At 44.2% G+C, this 25,015-nt stretch overlaps 1 protein-coding gene across 2 annotated transcripts in view; it reads right to left on the reverse strand.

The window, feature by feature from the left end:
• Positions 1-3,021: 3,021 nt before the first annotated feature.
• The window catches only part of CDKL4 (cyclin dependent kinase like 4), a 30,661-nt gene continuing 8,667 nt past the window's right edge, over positions 3,022-25,015 (reverse strand). The window contains exons 2-10 of one of the 2 annotated variants that reach the window (XM_080914078.1): positions 23,358-23,566; positions 21,583-21,701; positions 17,253-17,325; positions 14,238-14,328; positions 11,692-11,889; positions 10,704-10,786; positions 6,861-6,917; positions 5,208-5,342; positions 3,022-3,293 (exon numbers count right to left, since the gene is read on the reverse strand). In XM_080914078.1, coding sequence (XP_080770204.1) covers positions 3,192-3,293; positions 5,208-5,342; positions 6,861-6,917; positions 10,704-10,786; positions 11,692-11,889; positions 14,238-14,328; positions 17,253-17,325; positions 21,583-21,701; positions 23,358-23,525 — 1,026 coding nt within the window. In that variant the 5' untranslated portion in view covers positions 23,526-23,566 and the 3' untranslated portion in view covers positions 3,022-3,191. Of the gene's footprint in view, positions 3,294-5,207; positions 5,343-6,860; positions 6,918-10,703; positions 10,787-11,691; positions 11,890-14,237; positions 14,329-17,252; positions 17,326-21,582; positions 21,705-23,357; positions 23,567-25,015 lie in introns of both variants that reach the window. The other variant, XM_080914077.1, reaches the window with a different exon arrangement.

Here is a 25,015-nt window from a genome sequence, read left to right on the forward strand (position 1 = left end):
TTTGGTTTCGACATTCTTAAACCTTTTGTTTTAGCATATTTAAGGCAGAATGTTGGGGGAGGGGATTTTTTTTTTTCTTTTAGGTTAGCTATTTAGTAGATCATAATTAATTTTGGGTCTGCTCGATTTCTGGCCATAGAGAGTTCAAAAGAGCTGGTGTGGTGATGATACCTCTAATCCCAGCACTGGAGGATTGGGGTTGGAGGCACGAGGATCAGGAGTTTCAGGCCAGCCTTGTTTACATGGCAAGCTCAAGAGCAGGCGCTGCAACCAGAGAGCCTGTCTCAAAGCAGCAGCAGCAAGGACAGGCAACAAAAATCAAAATACAATCTCCTGAGCTGCGGTCGAGGGGCAGAGACTCTGTGGTGCCTGGATGTTACCTCGCCCAGCTCACCTGGGACTGATGCCTGGGCAGTCCTGGGAGACATTTAGAAGTGGGAAGGGGGCTTCTACTCTGAAGCGGAGGGAGAATGGTAGAGATCCCCAGACAGCGGCTTCAACACGGGCAACAAGCATGGGCTTCTTTCTAGTAGCAAGCTGGCTGTTGCTGCTTCTCTCCTCCCACCCCAAACCTTCCTTCACTCCCTTTGTGCTAGCTAGGTCCTAAATTGACCTCTGACCTCCACATACACACCTCAGCCTGCCTGCCCTTCCCCACACGCTAAAGAAACAAGTGTAATTAAAGAAAAATTTAAGTCTTAGAGGGTGATGAGAATAATTAAAACATATGTAGCTTCTTAGAGCACAAAGCATATTAATATAATCGTCTTATTGTTTCATATAATTTTTTTTCAGTGCCGGGGCTTGAACTCAGGGCCTGGGGCATGCCATATTGCCTTCTCAGAGAGAAGAAAGAGAGCTGCCAGGCTTTAAAGGCTCAGTCCAGTCTGTGTCTCAGGAGGTCACAAAGCCATCCTGGATGGAAGGAAGGCAGAATGAAGGGGCCATCACTTCTTGGATGGATGGGTGGATGGGTGGATGGGTGGGTGGATGGATACTTACATAGATAGATAGATAAATTCTTAAGAATAAGGTAGAGAAAGGGTTGAGGAATATCTCTCATCTCTGACTTCCACATGTGCCCACTGGGTAAATATACCACACACAGGTGTATGCATGTACATACCACATACAAACACACACATATGTACATGGGCACCACACACACACACACACACGGAAAGCAGAAAGATTAATTTGAGAGAAAAGAAGCAGATTTGACAGAGACCCCACTCGCTATGAACGTTCTCTCTTTGATCTCTGCTCTGCATTTGGTCTTGGGTCCATTCCCCTCTGTAAGCCCACATAAAGTACGCTGCGAGCTGAAACCAAAGACATGAGACCACGCTGCATTCTGTAGGACTGTAAAGGGGCAGAGAGATATGCTGTTAAATTGAAACAGAAAGATTCTTGCAGCCTCCTGGTAAAGTTGCAAAGAAGTTCTCAGGGCTGAGCATCTGGCTGGCCAGCCAGCAGGAGATTTTTTAAGTTTCCCATTTGTAAAATCCCTACACGAGCAGTTCGCTGTGTCAGCTGCTCAGATATTGCAACCTATTAAAAAGCATGTGGAACAATTTTTCTCATTTAAGTATGACTCATTAGATAATAGACTAATTGTTGATTTGAATAGAAATTAGGAGACAGAAATATTTCTGGCTTTTATTAAAATAAAAGAACAGACAAGGTATGTACACAAATATACAGTTACTGAAGTGTTTAACATATTGCTTTCCTAAACATCTTAAGTTAAAAATTTAAATCCATAATATTACACGTTTATTATTATCTGATCAAAACTGCTTTGGAGTAAACTCTAATAGTTTAGACTATCATTATGCTAATTATTAAACACTAATTAACGATTAGTGTTTAACTTCAAGTGATTAGTTACAATTTTAAGTGATCTGAAACCGCCCAGCTTCTACATTAATGCATTCTAAAATAAACTAAGCATCTTCTGCAGCAGGATGATACCTAGAGAAATGGCCAGGACAACTGTCAGTCACTCCCATCAGCTTGCTTTTGCTCTGCCCAGCATGGTCTTGAACTTTATATGTAGTCTAGGACAATGACTTTGAATTTCTAATTTCAGGTAGGGGTGACTACAGCTGTTTTATTCCCTGCTGGAGAGAAAACCCAAGGGTCTCCTGCACATAGGCATTAACTCCACATGTCCGGTTATGGCCCCAGCCTTTCACAAGGTTTAATGTAGCTAAAACGGGTATGATTCTCAGATGTGGAGTAACACATACTCACTCTTTGATGTTTTAATCTAACTGTGATGAGGTCAGAAATGAAATCCTAAGATGCCCACCAACATAAAGAGCCACTAGTACACTTCTACTTCTGGCAAGATCTTATTTCAACAAATAAAACAACGGCACCTATGTATGTAGGAATTATTCATATTTTATACAATCATCAGCAGGGACTTGGTTCAAGCAACCTTAGAGAGTGGGTGTTGAGACAAGGCCTTGCTATGTAGGTCAGGCGGGCCTCCAGCTTGTCCTTTGACTTTCACACATGGGCTTTCTCTCGCCCCGCTTCCTCTTCCTCATATGCATGGATAGAGTTAAGAAGAAAAGTCAGAGAAAGCATGGTGAACCCGCATAGCCTCAGAGTTGGCAGCCAGGGATTCAGGGACATTCCTTCTAGTCTGTCCACTACTGGCCATGTCTGGAATTTTCTCTAGCTCGCTTTAAAAGCAGACTCATCAGTTCTTCATAAGGAGAAAAGCATCTGAGGCAGAGTCGAGAGGTAAACCCACCGTGACGCAGCAACATAAATGCAGACTAAAATAAGATCCGGCCACACAGAGAGGAAATTCCAGTGAGGAGACTCAGGGCCATTCCTTCGGCAATCAGCAGCCGGCAGTCTGGGTCAGCTTCAGGACATCACGTGGCCAGCCGAAGTGAGATGCTCTGTGGAAGTGTCGGTCCACAGATTTGCAGTATCAGTTGCCTAAGGAAGCCCAGCTCCCGTGAAACTCGTATGTGCCGTTTTGGAATTACAACGTTTAAAGAGAATGTTCTAGGAGACAAAGTTGGCAAGGAAAAAGCACAGGGAAGGAACCTGTGGTGGCCAGAGGCACCTTCACATTCACGCGGCTTGTTTACATTTGAGAGGCCAAGGATTCCCATCTTGTACATACATTTACATATTAAAAGAATTCGTAGGGAAGGACAGGTTCCCTAAATGTTTGGAAGATGATCAAATTTTAACTGGACGACTTGTTTTCTCCCATCAGGTGTGGGGGAGATGTGACTTCCGGGTATGAGAGGCAGCAGCTGATTCTAACAGAATAAGACAAGCATGAGAGAGTAAACTGAAAAATCATTCGCATAGGTACCACTTGTGTTAAAACAATAAAACAGACACCGCAGCGCAGTTGGTTATTAGTGATGTCAAAAGTCACTAATTTTAAAATTATGTTTGCTCCCTTTTCCCAAAAATCGTGCTCCTCTGATACTTGAAGGGAAATGTGGTTCTGTGAGTTATTTTGGGGTTCCCACAGATAAGCTGTTACTTGCTTCAGTATGGTATTTCTGAGTGTGCAGTTGGTATTTAAAAGACTTCCACCAGCTATTCCACAAGAATCCCTGGAGAAAACATTTCTGCCCATAGTATGCTTTAAAAGGTGAGGTCTTTCCTATCCATTGACACTGGTCTTAAGGAAGTCGATGCTTACCACAGAAGGAACCAGAATCCGTGTCTAGGTTCACTTGTGGGGTCAAGCAACAGGAGCAAACAGACCCCTGTGTGACCTATCCCCCTTCCTTCTCCTTCCTTGTCCTTTCTCTTATATATAAAATGAAATTGGAATGGCAGCCATCCATCCAGGAAAGAGTGTTGATCTATAACCACCCTTTAGAAGGGAGGTTGATTAAGAGAAAGGGCCTGGAGACCAAAGCTGGGCCTTGAGGTGGGAGGCAGGGAAGAGTATTAGACAAAGTGGTAGAGTACATGTTAGAGGGGAATATGATTGGACCTTCAAGGGAAGGAGAGGCTTCCTTATAAAACCTGGAGAGGACTTCATTAAGAGAATAGCAGTGTCAGGGTGTCAGGGTGGCCAGGCAGTCTAAGAGTGAGGCAAGAGAGACATGGAGAAAAAGAGAGAGAGAGGAGAGAGCTGCCCTCAGACAAGATCTGCAGAGCAAGCCCAAGAACAAAGGGATACCAGGCTTTCCCGTGTCTTCAGGGAAGATGGGCACGATCTTTTGTCCCAATTACACTTCCTTTATGGTAGTGAACAGATAAATGACCAGAAACCAGATCAAAGATGGAAGATTAAGTAAACCTAAATATACCATTCATCAGCCACTGATAAGCTGAAAGTTACTATGTGGGCTTACTAATAAACAACATCCATCTATTAATTCATTTCAGTGATATGTGTTAAGTGCCTTTTATACATTAGATATTATTTATTTTTGATACTGATGAGGAGAAAAAACTTTAAGCCAAACCTACTATCACGAAGCTTATGTTTTAACTTGCAAGTTTTCTGCAGAGCCAATGCTTCTTGTGAGAGTCAGCCATCTTGTTCTGTAATACTAGTCCATTGCATGATGGTTCTTGGTTGCTAGGCGAGTGCTCCATCACTGAGCTATTCCCAGACATGGTTTCTTCCTTTTGATCTGGACAAGTTAGTACTTGGCTTCTAGGAGAAGCCTAGAAAAGGCAGTCTGGGCTGCCTGCATGGGCAAGAGGAAGGCAGATAGAGTCTACTGAAATAGAGGGGAGGGAGTCTGTCCCAGTGGGAGCAAAATTCAATCCAGTTGTGGTCAGGGTACCCTTCTTAGGTTTTAGGTACATCATCTAGAAGGTTGTCTATCTAACCAGTGTAACAGAAAGAATGCAATACTTGATTCAAATGCAAACTGAACACAATGCTGTTCACATCTAATCCCAGCTACTTGGCAGACTGAGACAGGAGGGTCACTTGAGCCCAAGAACTGGAAACTGAACTGGGAAACATGACTGGCAACCCCTAGTGTAGTCATGGGTGATTAGAGTAAGATTCTTCAACAAGCTGGCTAGTTTCACAGTTGTAGATTTTATTACAGCAATCACCAATATTTACTGAGATACGTACAACTAAATCAGAACAGCAGCAAGGAGAGTGTCGGTCCCTCCTGCCTCAGTAGGAAAAGTAGGAAAGGGAAAAACCAAAGTACTTTTCTATCGCCTCAAGTTGGGAGCGGTACCTGCTGGCGCCTTCGGCTTCTCCCCTCACTGCGGGCTTTTCTTTTCATTTGATCCTCTCGAAAAGAATCGAAGTAGGCACTGTCCAGCAGCTGTGCACAGGTCAGCCTCTCATCGGGATTCATTTTCAGGCACCCCTTCAGAAAGGGAGATAAAGCAAAAGAGGCTTAAGAGGTTGGCTTATTTGGTTACTGTGCACCCAAAGTTCTGGAGAACAAGTTGGCAGACATGGTTTATAAAGGCAAGTGGCCAGTCTGGGATGTAGGTGGCAGGGTCCTTGCCTGGCACACAGGAGGTTCTGAATTTGGACCCCAGAACATAAGCTGGCTGCCTGGCTCAGAGCAAAGACTCTTGCTGCCAAGACCGACAAGGGTTTGATCCCAGGAACCCTTGCAGCAGAAGAAAGAACCAATTCCTGCAAGTTGCCCTGTGACCTCCACACACATTGTAGCATGTGTGTATGTACACACACAGAAATGACCCTATTAGACCAAAGATAGATGATTGAACAAACACAAAATGTATCAACCATCAGCCTCTGATAAGTTGAAAATTAAAATGCGGGTTTATTAGTAAATAACATTCATCTATTTAGTTTATTTCAGTGATATATAATTAGTACCTTTCATATGTTAGATTCTAGTATTGGTGTTGTTGAAGAGATAAAAAATCAAGAACTCTGGAGCAACTGGCCACATTACATCCACAAGAGCAGACATCAGTGGATTAGAGCTTCACTTTAGTGCACACCTTCACCTTCTCAACTCTCACACAGTAGGATCTGAGGCCTAGGGAATGGTTCCACCCACTGTGGGCAGGGCTTCCCACCTCAATTTAAAAGGTAATCTCCCACAGACTTGCCCCTGGGCCAACCTAATCTAGAAAATCCCTGTTTTCCCAGGTGATTTTAGGTTATAACACGTTGGCAATTAAAGCTAAACTACCACACTTTCAAATATATCTTGAGTTCATGCCCATTCTTATGTGGAGTTTCCTATCTATGGAGATGTAGGTCACTAAATGAGTTTTATTTACTTAAAGATCATTTTCAGATTCTAAGAAGAAGCTGCCATTCTGAGTTCTCTGGAGCTTCAGACAGAGGACAATATCTTGCTTGACTAATCGTTTGAGCACTGATGATGTGGACCAGTCTTTGGATGTGTGCCTCTCATCCGGCAAGCTTCAAACCTGGTAAAAGGTCTGGAGTCAGGGTTTGAGAAACAAACCACAATATCCAATGTGGAGTTCATTTCTTCTTAAAAGGTAATTTAGAAGTTGTTTGTGGGGGCTGGAGAGATGGCTCAGTGGTTAAGAGCACTGACTGCTCTTCCAGAGGTCCTGAGTTCAAATCCCAGCAACCACATGGTGGCTCACAACCATCTGTAATGAGATCTGATGAGAAGTTGTTTTCGTATATGTATGTCAGGCTGAGGGTGGGGTCAAAGGACAACTCTGTGAAGCTGGTTCTCTCCATCCTCTGTGGGTCCCAGGGATTAAGATCAGGTCATTAGGCACATGCATGTGCTTTTGCCCCTTAGCCATTACCACTCCCTCCTTGTCCTATCCCTACTTTAGCTCCATATCCCCCCCCACCTACATGCTGAATAATTATACACAGGTCCAGTAATTATAATTCATAGTTAGTTCCCACATACCTTCATGAAACTTAAAGCCACAGGCTGAACATTGGAGAATTTTTCTTCAAGAGTCTCCTGGAAAACATAGAATTTTAGTGTCACATAACCACAAAGTAATGGATATGTACATGTATGCCATGTATGTATGTATGTATATATGTACATATGTATATAGTTCATAGTCCTGGGAACTTTACAGTCCTTATCCATGTTAGGCAAACTCTCCCCCAGAGTAATTTCTTTCCCCCAGTATGTGTACCTGACAATAAGAACACTTTGGAGAAATACCCTTATAGTGTTTGATGACCCTTTTGAAGTTTTTAAAAACATGTTTTTACATAATTTCATAGTACAGTATAAACTAGGGTGCTTTCTTAATTTTGTAATGACTTACTCTTGGTGCTGATACTCCTGGGAGGGAAGGGACAGGGTGACCTAATATGAAGCCTGGCTGGTGGAGCCTGGCATATCAGTGAGGGCGCTCTGGGCATTCATGACTCATCTACTGGAAAACGCTACAGCGATAAACAGGAGGAGAAGCATCTCAGAATAGCAAGGAGTGGAGGAGATGGAGACATTGCAGAGCTCAGAGTAACAACATACTCTATTTACATCAAACATGTTATGTAAATAATCCTTGTGTAGCTTTTTTCCCTTTTCCCATTTTCATGTGTGTGCGCGCATGTTTCTGCACCTGCATGGGTAAGTGTGCACTGTGTGCTTGTGTACACAGAGGCAAAGGTTGATGCCAGAACATCCTCTATCTATTGCCCAATCTGCAGACTCGGAGCGCATCCGTGAGGCTGTAGGACTACTTTCTGAGGTTAGACCTGTAGGCAGGCCACCACGGCTGTAGCTACCTTACGTGTTTGTGGAGGATCCCACACTCCGTTCCTCACACACATGTGAAGCAACAACAGCCTTAACTGCTGAGCCGTCTCCCTGCTGTTTAAAGAAATCCCAATTGTTCAATTTTACTTATGAAGAGTCTGGAGCCAGATGCTGAGGTGGAAGCCTGGAAACTCAGAGAGACCTAGAAAGCACCCAGCTTACCTGCCTCCTCAGCCAGCATCCCTGAAGCCACGCCCCTCTCATGCTGTCTCAGAAAAACCTCCTTCCAACTCAATGTCCCTCCCTTCTACTTCCTGTGTGTCTATCTGTCCTCCCAACTTCCTCTCACTCTCTATGGTGTTTTCTTAATAATCCAATGTTCACTTCCTGATAACTGGTTGCTTGCTTCATGCTCTTGACCCATGGTTGACTTTATCTAATCCTGTTGACAATATTCAAGCAGAAAGCTCTTGGATTAAAGGTGTGTGCCAAGACTGAGCCACACCACAACTGAAAACAGGTTTTTCCAGTAAACAATATAATCTCAGGGTTCACAGTATAGTCAAATATCCTACAACATCTCCCAGGCCTCTTAATGTTTTATCTTTGTTCAACCTTTATTCTCATATTTGTGAAAAATTTGCAAAATGTATATAGTAAAAAAGAAAGTCTTAGGTAAATCAAGGTGTTACATGAAATTATGGACTTAAATCATATGCCACACGTCACCATTTGGCTTTTCGGATTTCCCCGTCCTTAAGCATCTCTAGTTGTAGTATGGTGGAGTGTGAAACGTGCCTCTCCTGAAGTTGCTCTCCTTCCTTTCACTGGCACACTGGCAGACAGACCAGAAATGGTTTAATCGTTGTTGTTCTGAGGCAGAATCTCCTGGTTGCTCTGGAGCTCATTAGGTAGACCAGGCTGGCCTTCAGCTGTGGCATCCTCCTGCCTAATGCTACCACAGTGCGGGGACTACAGACCTGGAACACCACAACAAGACCAACGTGGAGCTCTGGAGGTCAGACTCTAAGCTCAGGTGAGCTAATAGAGCTAGATAAGGGCAGACCGGGAACACACATCCATGGATCAGTAGTTACAAGGGTATAGTGGATTCTGTAGAATGAACTTCCAGAGGAACTTATGAAAAACAAAAACAAAACAAAACAAAAAAACAGGAAGAGTATTTTTTATTCGCCTGAGTACCTATTGTCTCTGAGGTTTACTTCCTCTGTCTACTAACCCAGACCTAGTCCTGGAAGCTTCTCCATACAATCTTATCTAGGCCTAGAATATTTTCAGCCTCTGATGTTTACTGCTGAATATGCTCACCCTTTCTTATTCTTTCTGAACTCTGGCTGGCTGGTTTCAACTCAACTTCTGGTTCAAATACCTCTCCAAGTTGACTGACTCAATCTGGCTTCTTTCAGCTTCTGACTTTTTGCTCTGCTTGGCCTCAAACTAATCTGTTCTAATCTTCTGGCTCCTTCTCTGTCTTGTTCTGTCTTCATCTATGTCTAGCTTGTTCTCTCTCTGTAACCTGTCTCTCTCTGCACCGCCCCTTAAGTAGCTTCCCTTTCCCCTCTCTCTCTCTTCTCATGAGAGTTGGGCGTATCCTATTCTGTCAAATCTTTCTCTGATTTGTCACATTGTCTGCCACTCAACTAGACATCACTTTCAAACATGGATGTTTCCTTCTACAAACTAACTTTATTTTCATTGTTTGGGATTAAAGGTGCCTGCTAAGGGTGTGTCTGTATTCCTGCCAGAGAGATTAAAGATGAGTGTGTATTAAGGGCTGAGCCAAGCCACAACTAGAAAAGAGTTTTTGTTTTATTTTGTATTGTTTAGTAAACATGACCTCAGAGTTCACAGTGTGATCAAATATTCTGCAACATAAAGGTATGAGTTTTTTTTGTTTGTTTGTTTTGTGGAGGGTGGTGGGTGGCACAGTCTCCTCTATGTTTCAGGCTGGACTTGAACTCATGATCCTGCTGCTACTGTCTCCTATGTGCTAGGTTTATATAGGTAAACTGAGTCTGGCTTGAAAATGTTTTTATTTATTTCTGTTTCTCTCAGCTTTGTTTTACAAGCTGGAGAATAATAAAGACAGAAGATATCTTCAAAGTAAAGAAAATGGTTTGAAGTACAATTTATGAGGAAGTAATTATTTGAGGGAAAGTTAACTTCAGTGATTGACCAAAAACATCAAGGCGTTATACTGGATACTAAGCATGATTTAAATTTAAATGTACTTGAATTATGGAAGATAGGTGAGCTGTTGTTTTCCTTCCATCATCTTTATTATTACTATTTTGATATTATGTGGGGAGTAGGTACACATGTGTGTCAATGTGTAAAACCACATACCTGCTCCAGGAGGCAAAGGAGGCCACCGGGAGTACATCACATTCACCTGTACTCCCTTGAGGGTTTATCACTAAACCCGGAGCCGTTTTTAAGCTGGGATAACAGTCAGCAATCCCTAATTCTCCCTGTTCCCACCAGTAGGTGTGGGTATGCACAGCCACACTCACATGTTTACATGTCCTGGATCCTCATGCTTGGGTCGCACTCTTATCCCATGAGCATCTCTGCTCCTGTTTTGTTGGTGGTGGGTTGTTTTTGTTTTATTTTGTTTTCTGTGACAGTTTCACTATATAGGTCTGGCTGCTGCATTCCAGAGTTTGCTGTATAGCCCAGGCTATCCTCAAACTATGTCAACCAACCTTCTGAGTCAGGACTGTACACATGCTGCCATGCCTGGATTCTTAGACATAATTTTGAGTCAGGACCTCAAGACTGCTGAGGTTGGCCTGGAGCTCTTGAGCCCAAATGATCCAGCACCTTGAACAGTTGGGAATTCTGTCATGTCCTGCTGTGTGTGGCTGATACATTTTAAACGGACTTATTTCAGTTTTGTACCAGTGTTTCATACGGAAAGCAGTAGCCCAAAGCGCACACTTGAAACAACCACCTCCACACAGAAAGGAACAGCACAAATAGTAGGCCATCCGGCACAGAGCCGTTTACCATGTCCTCTGGTTCAGGTATGCTGATGCCACGGAAGAACTGGTTACTTTTAAATATAGACTGATGCCTTGGGATCAGCTTTCCTGTAAAATACAAACCACATAGCTCATGATAACTTGGGTTAGAAAATTATAAAGCGTATCATAAAGACCCCCTAAGATACAGGTATTAAGGAAACATTGTGCCCAAGTGCTTCCTCCAGACAGGGGCAGTGTGAGCCTGGGCCAAGGCCTCTATAGTGGTGAAGACCGCTCTCTATACAACTCTCTTGACGGATCAAAAACCAATTGGGGACGAGGACCTTCAGCGTCTGGACACACAGGTTCGAAGCATTAGCACCAACGTCCAACACCAATCAGGCTCCATCTAAGCCTAAGTGACACAGAACTAGGTTTCTTATTTGCTTTCCTAATGATCTCTCAACAGAACTGCTAGCCTCCTTCCTACCCTCATCTCCCCCCATCCTCCTCCTTTCTTTAGTTTTTATTTCTTCCTTTGAGGCAGGGCCTTGTCTGTTCCAGGCTGGCCTCAAAGCCAACCATGACCTTGAACTCCTTAATTAATTAATTAGTTAAATAATTAATTAACCTTATATCCTGACTTCAGTTTCTCTCCCTCCTCTTCTCCCAGTCCTTCCCCACATCCATCCATTCCTCTCTTTCTCTTCAGAAAAGGGAAGGCCTCCGTTGGATGTCAACCATCCCTGGCATTTCAAGCTGAAAGTATTATACAGATGAATTATGTTAATACTACTTTAAATGTTGGCTGCCATTTAGTTCAGGCTTACTGGATTTCCTTGGCAAGGCCTTTGCAGACTCATTGCTGGTGCTGTGTGTTCAGACAGGGTTGGGCTTCTGCTACAACTGACAGCTTGGAGAATTTCCCCACAGAGCCACAGAGCAGAGAAGCAATGAGCTTCTTGCCTTCACTCCAGTGTCTATCAAACAGCGCTACAACGAACACGTAAGCCACAAAACGCAACTCATACCCAGTGTCCTGATAATCAGATAAAGTTGGTCCACATCTGATTTTCCTGGCCAGAGTGGCTGGCCCGTCAGGAGCTCTGCAAAAACACAGCCGACAGCCCACACGTCCACAGAGAAGCCATACTTCGTGTCTCCCACGAGAAGTTCAGGGGCTCGGTACCACCTGGTGGCAACATAGTCTGTGTAGGCATCTCCTGAAACTGAAGGAGACCATCAGGCAGCTGAGCAAGCCAGCATCTAGTGCCCCAGTGCCTCTGACCCTGAAGCAGCAGCATAGTCAGGGACAGCGGTCCTCCTGACACTGAGTAAGACACTCAGGGGACCAAGGCCCCAGTGACCTCATGGAGCACCCTAGCTGGAGAACATGGAAGAATTGCCCCAGGCAGGTATGAGAATTTCTGACACAATACTTAAGTTTAAGCCAGTGTTTCTATTTTTTTTAAATACATCTTTTTTTAAAAAAAAGATTTATTATGTAAGTGCACTGTTCAGACACACCAGAAGAGGACATCAGATCTCATTACAGATGGTTGTGAGCCACCATGTGGTTGCTGGGATTTGAACTCGGGTCCTCTGGAAGAGAAGTCAGTGCTCCTAACCACTGAGCCATCTCTCCAGCTCTTTAAAATACATCTTAAAAAAAACTCATGTACATTGGTGCTTTGCAATGTATGTCTGTGTAAGGGTGTCAGATCCCCTATAACCATAATTTCAGTCAGTGTGAGCTGCTATGTAGGTGCTGGGAACTGAACCCAGGTCCTTTAGAAGAACAGTCAGTGCTCTTTACCTCTGAGCCATCTTTTCAGCCCCACTTGCTTCTACTTTTTTTTTTTTTAATCAGCATAGTGCTTGTTGTTGGCTAAACTATGTTAACTCCAAAAGCCATAGGTTTGAAGCCCCAGGTCCTGGTACTTGTGAATCTGACCTTGTTTGGAAAGAGTCTTTACAGGTGCCATTGAGTTACAGTGAGGCCATAGTAAAGTAAGGTGGACCCTGGATCCAGGGACTGGTAGGATTCCATGGGAGGGTGGGGGATGGAACATATACTTGCATGAGTGCGTGCAGCCAAAGGTCAGCCTCAGGTGTCATTCCTCAAGCCACTGTCCGTTTTGTTTTGTTTTGTTGTTTTAAGGCAGGGTTTCAAGCATCCATGATGTCCTTGAACTCCTAATACCCTGCTCTCTACCTTCTAAACCTTGAGATTAGAGGTGAGCCGCACACCTGGTTTATGTATCACTTCATGTGTGCTAGGCAGACGTGTCTGCATCTGAGCCACATTCCTAACCCTTCCCTTGATTTGAGACTGAGATTCTCGCTTTTGCCTGGAATTTCCCAATCCTCTGAGGTTAGAGGGAAGCTGACAGACAATTCCAATAGGCCTTTCGGTGGCAAGAGTCACATGGGAGAAAAATCGGTAACACAGTGGCTTGTGGGAACTGTGGAATGGGTACCGCTCTGTTTTTAAAGACATAGGTCAGGGCCAGTGAGACGGCTCAGTGGGTAATGCTTGCTGCTAACCTTGGCCACCTGAAGCCTATCTGTGGGAACTACATAGAAGTAGGAGAGAACTTACTCGGTCAGGTTGTTTTCTAAGCTCCACACATGCTCTGTGAGATGTACACCCTCTAAATAAATTTTTTCCCCCTTTTTGAGACAGGGTTTCTTTTTTCATGGCTTCTGGGAATTCAAATTCTAGCCCTCAGAGTTGTGTAGCCCAGGCTGGCTCAAACTCCCTGTGTGGTCAGGGTAAGTGCTGTACCCTGAGCCGTCTCCCAGGCTTTGAACGGTTCCTAGTGTCACCGACAAATCACCGACAAATATCTTCTACTCCACGAGATGAACACAGTTACTACATAGTTCCTGGCTTAGGAGTGTCTCGGTTTGTCAGTGTTTCTTTTCAGCCACAGGACAGGACCTGGGGATCGTCTGGGTAGCTACTGCTTTGCACCACCAAGCACAGCAACCTCAGGAAAACTTGGCCAGTTTCGTTTCAGCCTGGGCCTTCTTCAGGTCACCTTCAGGTGTCACTGGAGTCCTAAGGGTTCTCAAACCCCACAGTAAGGTGTGTGTTGCTAACACAGGCTCCTGCACACTTAAAGAAAGCTAGTTACCTCTCCCTGCGGCCCCTCACTGCATTTTCTTAGAACTGTCTCTTAGAGGCTCTTTCATTTCCTGCTGACTCCTACAGCATCACCAGCTCTGTGGAGCTTTTCCAAAGCCACGTTGCTCTCTCTCCAGAGCCATCTGCTTTAGTGCTGCCCGGCCAACTGTCTTGTTTTAGTCTTTCATCTTGTTTACCCTAGATTATAAGTGCCCATAGAGCAGAAATGCATTTGATTTTCGCTCCACTCCCGAGAGGCCGAGCACATCAAGAGGTCACCTAATAAATCCTAGCTGAGTTATCAAACTCTGAAAGAGTAAAATGAGATTTTCCCCTCTGCATAACAAGAGCTTTAGCATCTCTCTATTAGCTTCAGTAAGACTATGAGTGATACCAATTTCTAGTCATCTGAATTAGACAAAATCGGTAAAACAGGACTGTACTTACCTAGAATCCGTGCAAATCCAAAGTCACAAATCTTTATCATTCCTTGCTTGGTTATTAGGATGTTTTCAGGTTTTACATCCCGATGAATACACTGTAAGATAATATTTGATCAATTATGTGATCCATCAAAATGACAACGAATCAACAGTGCCTATTATTCTAAATGTTAAATACATGGCTTACAATTGAAAAAACAGGTATCGCCTTCAATTTTTTGAAAAAATTTAGATTGTCAATTTTCATGACTCTTGTTAAATAAAAAAACTTTTATCTAAATGTCAGTATATTATCAAAGAGATTAAAACTATAATTGTTAGCTGGACAGTGTTGGCACATGCTTTTAATCCCAGCACTAGAGAGGCAGAGGCCGGAGGATCTCTGTGAATTAGAAGCCAGCCTGATTGGTCTGCAGAGCGAGTTCCAGGGCAGCCAGGGCTACATAGAGAAACCCTGTCTCGAAAACCAAAACCAAACCAAACCAATTAAAACAAAACCTATCATTGTTACACAGCGACTGTGTCCGTCTGGATCTTTGGAAGACAGGACATAGTTAACACAGCAACTGTGTCCGTCTGGATCTTTGGAAGACAGGAACACAATACAGTGACTTTGTTCACTTTCTACTGTGCTGTGTGAACTTCAGTAGTAGAAGACGAAGGAACAGGAACAGTAGGAGAGCCCACTGTTTACCAAGAACCACGACATTCAGGTTGAGTATTGCAGGTTTGAGGAGCTGGAAACAAAAGGGCAAACTCCAGCATCGCCGAGATGATAACAAAGGTGACAACCGGCATGTTTAGAGGAGGTTTCCATCTTGGGCTTGTTGAATTTGCACCACGAGTCTGGCCACCCAAGTCTGATTCTTGTAACCCATGTGAAGGTGCAGGGAGAGAATCATCAGCTCCCCAAAGTGTTCTCTGGCCTTTCATATGCACACGGTGGTGTGCACCACCCCATCATGAACATATACACAATAATCATACTAAGAAAGTATCCGTTTTTAATAGCGCCCAGATTGTTAGAAGTCTGCAGTGTTTTAAAGCTCAGAGTAAAGGATATGCTCTTCCGAATGGAGATGCAATGCCCGTTGCATTGAACTACAATAATTACATGGTTACAATCAGGTATGAAGGTTGAGAGACTAGATAACCCATCTACCTGTCTATCCAATTATTCAATAGTATTTATTGAGCACCTTTTATATAAGAGATCTATGTTAAGCATTAAAGAGATTTTACACAAAGGAGAAGCGTGAGCCTCACACATCGAATCCATAATTTGTATCAAGAGAGAGTGTCTTGATGTGAAGACAAAAAGGACCAACACTTGTGGTAAGCTGTGATTTTAAAAACCATTTTAACAGGGCTGGAGAGATGACTCCATGGCTAGAAACATGGCCGCCCTTCCAGAGGACCCAAGTTCAATTCCTAGTACTCACAGTGGCTTACAAACAACTATAGTTCGGGTTCTAGGGGACCCAGTGCCTTTTTTAGGCTCTGGAGGCACTAGGCACACATGCTGTGCACAGACACACAGGCAGGCAAATATCCACACACATAAAAAAGTTAAACACCGTGCCTATTTCTACATCAACTTTAGGTGAGCATTCGGTCTCCTGTAGTACAGGGAAAAGCAGCCGACCTGCTCCATCCAACATCCCCTTTTCTAAGAATTTAAAGGCACAAATTGAGTCACAAGAAACAGGATCTTGTGTACAACATCCATCTCCAGGCTTTGCTTTGCTCTAATGGAAATCTCAGTGACTTTTTAAAAACTAAAGAGAGATTTCCTAAGTATAGATAGTTTCCTAATCATATTTCCTTTTCCAGTGATCCCAACATCATCTTGCTGCTATGAGAACTGCTCGTATAGTACTTTGTTAGTGCATTCATGACTGAGCACAACAGGAAAAGACATCACATGCACTCACACCCCCAAACCAACCCAACTTACTCATGCACGCATGCATGCACAAATGTGTGCCCCCATCAACCACATGAACCTATACACCTGAGTATAATTCCCCCAAACCAACCCAATGCAGGCAGGCATGAAAGGGCATGTATGTGCCCCAACCATACACATGTATGCATGCACATGCTCCAATCACACGCACACACATATGAGGATGCGTGAGCCCCAACCATACACGTTTATGCACACATGCATGTGACCCCAACCAAACCCAATGCAGGCAGACAAGCATGAATATTCCCAGAGCAAAAACATACATGCATGATCATTCCCCAACCAATCACATGCACCCACTACTCACATGCGTGAGCCCCAACCACTCACGCACATTCACGTATACACATTTGTGTGACCCCAAAACAACACAACACAACACAGGTGTGCACACATTCATGCCCCCATGAACCCAACTCTCGCATGTGCATGCTTGTGCCCTAAACCCAACACACACACACACACACACACACACACACACACACACGTGCGTGCGCACACACACACACACGCATGCACGCACACGTAAACACGCAAGCACGTACCACACACGCAAGCACGCACGCACGTACTCACGCAAGCATGCACGCAAGCACTACGCAAGCACGCACGTACGCAAGCACGCACTCACGTAAGCACGCACTCACGTAAGCACGCATTCACGTAAGCACGCACTCACGTAAGCACGCATGTAAGCGACACACAAGCACGCAAATTCACGCATGTACGTACACGCACATATGCTAGTGTGTGCCCAAAAGTCCTATGGCAAGAAGAAAAACAAGTGCCACGATGCATCGGGTTATAATATATAAAATTATTTTATCCCAATTTAAACAGTTTTAGGAATCACTAGTCTGTGGTGAAAGGAAACATTAAGGCCACAGAATTTTGAATTCACAAGCTATCATAACTCCGTTCTCATGGAATGAGAAGACAAGCCGTAAGTGAGAAAACCGCTTTGATCTGAGTCTTCAGGTGCTTTCTGCCTCTCCATCTGAAAAAGTCATCACAGAGAAATCCCCGGCATTAGAAAATGTTACTTACATTATGTTTGTGGCAGAAGTTAAGGGCTTGGAGGGTTTGCCACAGTACACTTTTGATAACTCCATCAGAAACTCTGGAGAGAAAGATCAAAAACAGGAATGAAAACTCCCTTGCTAAGGGCTGGGAACGCGGCGCGGGGATGGGGGGCACTGTACGGGAATGGGGCGCTAGAGTCGCTTTTCAAATTACACGTATGGTTCTGCCTGTTTGTGTTTGTTCTCCACATGCATGCTTGGTGGGAAAAACCATAGCGCGCACTGTGTTACTGTGTTAAGGGCACACAGTTTGCACAACGGAGGAGGGGTTGACACCAGACCCAGGAGCCCAGGGAGAATGAAGGTCATATTCGAATGGGAGGCTGTGAGCAGTCGCTGTGAGCCAGCCTGCTGAGCGCAGTGACATGTGTACTTGGTTGTTTACCTGTCCTTGCAATTGTGCCGGGACTTGTGTTTTGCTCTCCCACTGGTGGACTGATAGCTCACTTTGATTTTTTTTTGTTAATTTTTAGTGATTAATAATTTCACACAGTGGCTTTGAGAATGTAGCTTGTGCCTGAAATCCTTGCTTGAGCCCAAGAACCACATAAAACCAGGCCTTGAACTTGGGTCTTCAGCTAGCTGGCCTGTGAGGCTGCTCTATTAAGAAAGATGAATGTGCATGTATGTGTGTGCGTGTATGTAAGTGTGTGTGTATGTGTGTATGTGTGTGTGGGGGGGGGTTCTCAGAGCAATTTCTTATCTTGGGTACCTAGTGACTACCTTTGACTCTAGCCCCAATTATTAATATTACAAGAGGCCTAATTCACAGTATAAATTCTTTTCCAATGAGATATCAACGAGATATCGCTGTTTCCTGTACTTCATTTTGTTATAATTTTTTCCATGTTCACCCTTTCCTAGCCAGACCTGCAAAGGCAGCTTTTCTCTTTTATAGAGTGGGAGGTGAGCAGAGCCATGCTGGGCACTCAGAGGCAGAGCATTCAGCCTCAGACCCCACCATGCCGCTTTCATGACTTTAGAGAGTTACGGAAGTTTCCATCTTCTCCTGTGTGAAAACATCTAAATTCACTGAGAAGCTCCCTCCCAGAATGCTTTGGCCTAACATCCACTTGTGTTCAGGAGATGAAGGTCAGAGGTCAGATGAGGTCAGTAGACATGACCACATCCCAGGCACAGTGACTAGAGCTTCCAAAGGTAGAAGATGCTCTGGGGTGAGAAAGAATTAGGAGTGTGGGGGAATATTAGGCAGAAGCTAGGTAGAGTCCCACAGAATCTTCCAGAACCTGGACCTTGCTTTAAAGCCAAAGCCATCAAAAGGAACCATGCAAGAAGTGATAAGGAGCAGGGAGGAAGTTGCTAGGAAGTAAAGTAAATATGGAGAAATGGACTAGGAAGCTGACGGAGCCACCCAGACAACACAGATAGTGAGGGAGGTGGGGGAGGGGTGGCTTCAGCCGGGCACAGGCGCTAGGCAGCTATAGCAGCAGACATGATAAGATAGGCAAAGCTTTCTTACTGGGATGACATGGTTCTGTCCACTGAGCTCAGACGCCAAAGAGGCAGAGTGACATCCACCAGGGGTGAATCCCAGTGACCTGACAGGGGAAATGGAGCTGTGGAGACGGTAGACAGTCTGCTGCAAGCAGCAGTTCCCAAAGCAGTACAGGGTGAAATGAAGCCCTCTGTAGAAACCAGTGCATGCTTTGGCTAAGCGTAAAGACAAATACTAAGAGCAGTAGTGAAAAGCTTGAAGCTAATGTGCAGGTGACTCCAGCTACCCAGCTCAGAAACTGCTAAGTCACCAGAAGAGCACCTTACAAATTCACATGTGCGTTCTTGTGAGTGTGTGTGTGTGAGATAGAGATATGCATGTGTAGGTGTTTGTATATGTGCATACATGTGTGTACATGAGTATATGTGCATATGTGTTCATGTGAGAGATGCATGTGTACATATTTGTGTATGTGCATACATGTGTGTACGTGTGTGTGTGTGTGTGTGTGTGTATTGAAGGCCAGAGGTTGGTTTCTTGGGATCTTCTATCTTTCTACTTATTATTTTAATGACTTATTTTCAATCTTTTATATTTAAATTTTGACAAAATAACTTATTTTTCATGTGTGCATGTCTGTGTGTGTGTGTGTGTGAATTCAAGTGTGGGTACCTTGGGAGCTACAGGTGTCAGATTCCCTGGAACTGTCATCACAGTCAATTATGAGCCACCTGATGTGTGTACCCGGGAATCGAACTCACATCTGGAAGAGCTATACATGCCCTATCTAGCAGAATCATCTCTCCAAACCTATTGCTACTCTTGAGACAGGATCTCTCATTAAGCCTGGAACTCACTGACTTAGCTGGAGCAGCTGAGCAGTTTCAGGGTCTGCGGACTCCTCCTGCCCAGTACTGAGATGTCCGGTGTGTGCGGCCACTTCTAACTTTAATGAGTTTAAGGGGAAGAGAAGATAAACATAGCCAAACCTAGGGATGGATTTGTCAAGAGACAGTCATGTCTCAGCTCAGCGATTCTTTACTACTGAAACATCAGGTCAGTCCCGATCTTTTCTGTTCTAAATGTCTGCCAGAATATGTATAATTCTGTCCTCATGGGAATATTTCCTTGTTATAGATTTTTTCTAAGTAGAATTTTATGTTTTAAGTATGACAACAGCTTTCCAAATATTCACACTGATTGCCAAAAGATCTCCCTAGTTACAGTCTCGTTAGGTGGAGGAGGCCTGCATACCTGTTTCGTTTGAGGGGGGCTTCAGATGGAACCCCTGTGCCTTGTGCATGTCAGGCAAGCTCTGTACCACTGAGCTATATCCCTGACTCTTGGAATATTTGAGACAGGGTCTTGACTAAGTTGCTCAGGTTAATCTCCAACTTATAACCATCCTGTCTTAGAGCCTCTTGTGCACCACAACACCCATCTTACCCAACTTGGAAAATTATTAATTGTGGTGAGTTTATTGGAATTCTTTTTCTTTTAGTTTTATTTATGGCTTTGTTTTTAATAAAAAGCAATCACCAAAACGTCTGTGATGTAAACATTGTTGACCTTGTTTCCCTTCCTTCCCTAAAAAATTTCTTGGCTCTAACTTTTTAAAAAAGGACTTATTTGTTATATATAGCTGTCTTCAGACACACCAGAAGGGGGCATCAGATCTCATTACAGATAGCTGTGAGCCACCATGTGGTTTCTGGGATTTGAACTCAGGACCTCTGGAAGAGCAGTCAGTTCTCTTAACCACTGAGCCATTTCTCTAGCCCCTGCTCTAACTTTTCAAGTTTAAAAAATAATGTTTTAGTTAGGGTTTTACTGCTATGAACAGACACCATGATCAAGGCAAGTCCTATAAAGGACAACACTTAATTGGGGCTGGCTTACAGATTCAGAGGTTCAGTCCAGTATCATCAAGGTGGGAATATGACAGCACCCAGGCAGGCATGGTGCAGGAGGAACTGAGAGTTCTACATCTTCATCTGAAGGCTGCTAGCCGAATACTGGCTCCCAGGCAGCTAGGTTGAGGGTCTTAAAGCCCACCCCCACAGTGACACACCTACTTCAACAAGGCCACACCTTCCAACAGAGCCATACCTTCTAATAGTGCTATTCCCTAGGCCTAGCATATACAAACAATCATGTATTGATCCTATTGATGTTCTAGTTAGAATTTTGTGGTGCAACAACAACAAAAACCCAAAAAACAAAACCCTGAGACACGTTTATATTTTTATAATATTTTCATCTAAAAACCTATGCTTGTTTCAACAAAATCTTTTAATCATTTCAGTCAGATTTGTAGTTGTCTTTTTAAAGAGTTATTTATTTATTGTGTTTGACTGTTTACCTACATTTACGTATGCAACATGTGCAGAAAGGCCAGCAAAGGGCATCAGATCCCCTGGAGCTGGGGTTACAGATGGCTGTGAGCCACCATATGGATTCTGGGAACCGAACCTGGGTCCTCTGCAAGAGCAGCAATTGCTGTTCTAACCAGAAAACCGCTGCTCCAAACTCAATGGGTGCTTTTATACTTTGGCTCACTGGTGGACCATATGATTGGATTTTCTTGCACGGAATTATGGTCACTCCATGAAGTCTGTTGGTCCTGCGTACGCATGCTCCTCAAGCTACTCTGGGGTTTATGCTTACATTTTAGGTTAATAGCCCAGAGCACATCCTACCTGAAGCTAGAGGATGGTAGCCGAGAAAGCATCAGGATAGTGGCGATGGGGTGGGGGTTAGGGGTGGGGCTGGGATGCTATTTGGGACTACACATAGAGTAAGAGATGTGGCCACAGAACTCCAGTTTCGGATCACCTACCCATTTGGGTTTCTCTCCAGTTCATTTAACAGCGTGTGATCACAGTACTCAAAAACTAAGTGCATCTTTCTCTTTCTTCTGAACACTTCGATGAGGTTCACAAGGTTTGGGTGTTTCAGCTGCTGTAAAAGAATTGACGTGCATAGATTAGTAATGTGTTTCCACCCTGTAGCTTACCTACCAAAACATGGCTACTCTGCCCATGCCGAGAGACCAAATAGCTCAGTGTTCACACTAGCACACTTCGGAGAGTGCTGGGATATTAGCTACGCAGGAATCTAGGGCAAAAACCATAAACCAGCACAAACCAGAACACATGACTTCACCTTTTTGTAACCTTTCCCTTTCTAGCAGACAGATCATTTTTCAACACACACGCATGCGCACGCACGCACGCACGTATGTACGTACTTATGTATGTACGTACGTACGCACACACGCACATACGTACCTACGTAGGTACGCACATACGCACACATGCATGCACGCACACACGTACGCCCCCTACGTATGTACGTACATACGCACACACGCATGCACGCACACACGTACGCCCCTACGTATGTACGTACATACGCACACACGCATGCACGCACACACGTACGCCCCCTACGTATGTACGTACGTACGCACACACGCACGCACGCACGCAATACAACAACAAAAATAGTTGGGAAAATGAGAATCCATTCTACATGGGCAATGTGTCCAGAGCCTGGGCCAACCTGCATTCTGTATCCACCACTGGCTGAAAGAGCCGAAGGTCAAAGGGCGTCTGGGATGTTTTCACAAGAGAGCTACTGCTTTGTGCTCGGCTTGGAGGCTGGACAGAGGCTGCCAGGAGGATAGATTCGCAGACACTGCGACCCCACACTGCCCCAGGTTTAACATGGCCCAACTGTCTGTGGGCAGACCAGCGATTCACAGCTCCTTAGCAAATGACAGTGACTTAGTCTGCACTGTGGCTGCCTACGGTGTGGCAGGTAGTGTGAGGAAGACGCCAATCCAAGTTAAATGGGAGGAGAGCGAGAGGAGAATAAAGAGGGACGTATTCCCAGCTAGCAATGGAGCAATGGTGAGACAGGAAAGAAAGTTCTGAGCCACCACCCTGCCAGAGGGAACGAAGTTTGAGCTACTTTGTGTCTTAGGGTTCACCCTTAGATGTGGGGTTGTTTAAAACCAGAAGTTAACCTGTGAGCAAAAACCTAGGTATTAGATTTATCTGAAGACCAGGGAGGATGAGCAAGAAAGTTAAGGTCTCTCTCTCTCTTCTCTCTCTTCTCTCTCTTTCTCTCTCTTCTCTCTCTCTCTCTCCCTCTCCCTCTCTCTCCCTCTCCCTCTCTCTCCCTCTCCCTCTCTCTCTCTCTCCCCTTCCCTCCCCCCCTTTTCTCTCTGGCTTACTAGCTCCCTCTGCTGATCAAGTAAGTCTTAAGATCGAACCCAGGGGCACTGGGGCCCCTGTCTGCAGGAAGGAGAGTGCGCCTGCGGTTCTGCTGGTTGGTTGGGAAAGTGTGTGGGGGCAATGTCCATTAGGTGGGCAGGCTGCTGGTAAATAGTGGGGTCAGGACACTTGGGACTGGGTGGATGTTTCCCAATCAGGATGTGGTGTACTTCCATGTTTTAACCCCCGGCTCACACATACAGATGAGGTCAGAAGCCGAAGTCCACCAATGTTTCCCAAAGTGGCTGATCCGCAGGAGTTTAGTTGGTCCGTTCTCAGTCACCTTAGAGTGCCAGGTTCACCCAGCGCCTGCAGAGTGGAGAACGGGACCTACCTTCAGCACCCGGATTTCTCGAAGGGCTATTTTCCTGACGACCGGATCATCCTCGGATTCCACGAATTTTTTGATAGCCACTACTTGTCCGGAAGATTTGTTTCTGCACTTGAATACGACCCCATAAGACCCTTCTCCAATCTTAGCCAGTTTCTCATACTTTTCCATTTTTGTCCGAGCGACTTAACTCAGTGTACGGATCGTGGCACCTGGAAAATAAGAGCGACTTTTCTTAATCAAGCGACACACGACACGCTGCCTGGGTTGCCAAAGGTTCATTTCCACCCTTTGATGTTTGCTTTCTGTGTGCTGCACAAGCGAGCACTCGAATGGTGTTTTGTTAGCATAGCTCTATTCTGCATATTCCAGAGCCCTCTGGGGTCATTTCTCATGGTGGTTCTGTGCTGATACGGTTTAGTGAAAACAACCTTCGGGAAAAAGCCTTTCCTGAGTTACTGTTTTTTTTTTTAATTGAACAACTTTATTTTAAAAAACAAAGATAAATGTACAGATTTTAAGCATTTTTGCATAAAAGTATACGAATACATTTTTGTCAGTACTTGGTTTTTTTTTTTTTAAAGGTTGATAGTGTGCATTAAGATCTTACTAGTTACAATGAGCATAAAGTATACGTAAAACAAGATGTAACCTGGAATTAGTCAAAGTTCCTGATTTATTGTTTTTATTACTTGGAGCAAATGATTAAAACATGGGGCTGTAAAATGCAGATGAAGAGGCTGGACTTTCATACCCTGGAATAAGGTCCTTGACTTTCTAGCTAGCTCATCAGAACCCCACCGTGAAGGGGACAAACTGCGTAAGACAGAGAATAAAGCTCGACACCCCCACCTGGTGGAGAGAAGGGGGAAAACCATGGTCGCTGAGCAATACAGCTTTTCTAAGGACATTATTTCCTTAAAACGTTTGGATTACATTTATTCTGATGATGATGATGATAATAATTGTGTGTATGTGATATATGTATATATATATGTATATATATATGAAGGTGTATAGTCTGTGTAGAAGGCAGGAGATGGTGTGTGTGTGAGACAGAGAGAGACACACAGAGAGAGAGAGAGAGAGAGACAGAGACAGAGAGACAGAGAGAGAGAGGGAGAGGAGTAGTCGAAGGACAACTTGTAGGTACCAGTACTGAGGATGTGACCCAGGTTGCAAAACCTGCCTGGCAAATGGCTTTATAATCTGTTCCATCCATCCTGCTGGTCAATGTACCATACCTTTTTTTCTTTTTTCTCCTTCTTTCCTTCTTCCTTCCTTCCATTTTGTTTTATTTAGTTTTTTGAGACAGAGTTTCTCTCTATAGCATTAGCTGTCCTGAAACTTGCTCTGTAGACCAAGCTGGCCTCGAACTCAGAGCTCCACCTGTCTCTGCCTCCTTCCTGAGTATTGGGATTAAAGGTGTGTACCACCACCATTCAGCAAGACACCTTTCTTGTTCTTAGCTTTTATTTGTATTGGGGCGATCAATTCTTAGACCACCCAAAGAAAATAATAATAATAATAATACAAAAAGGTCAAAATTTCTAATTCTCCCTTAATAGTTCCATATCTATGGGACTTCTAGGAAAATATTGGATCTCATTTTTATCATCTTTTATATTATCTATGTTTATAATTGTGACTAGATTAAACAT

The sequence above is a fragment of the Micromys minutus genome (assembly GCF_963924665.1).
Source record: "Micromys minutus genome assembly, chromosome: 3".
In the NCBI taxonomy this organism is placed as follows: Eukaryota; Metazoa; Chordata; class Mammalia; order Rodentia; family Muridae; genus Micromys; species Micromys minutus.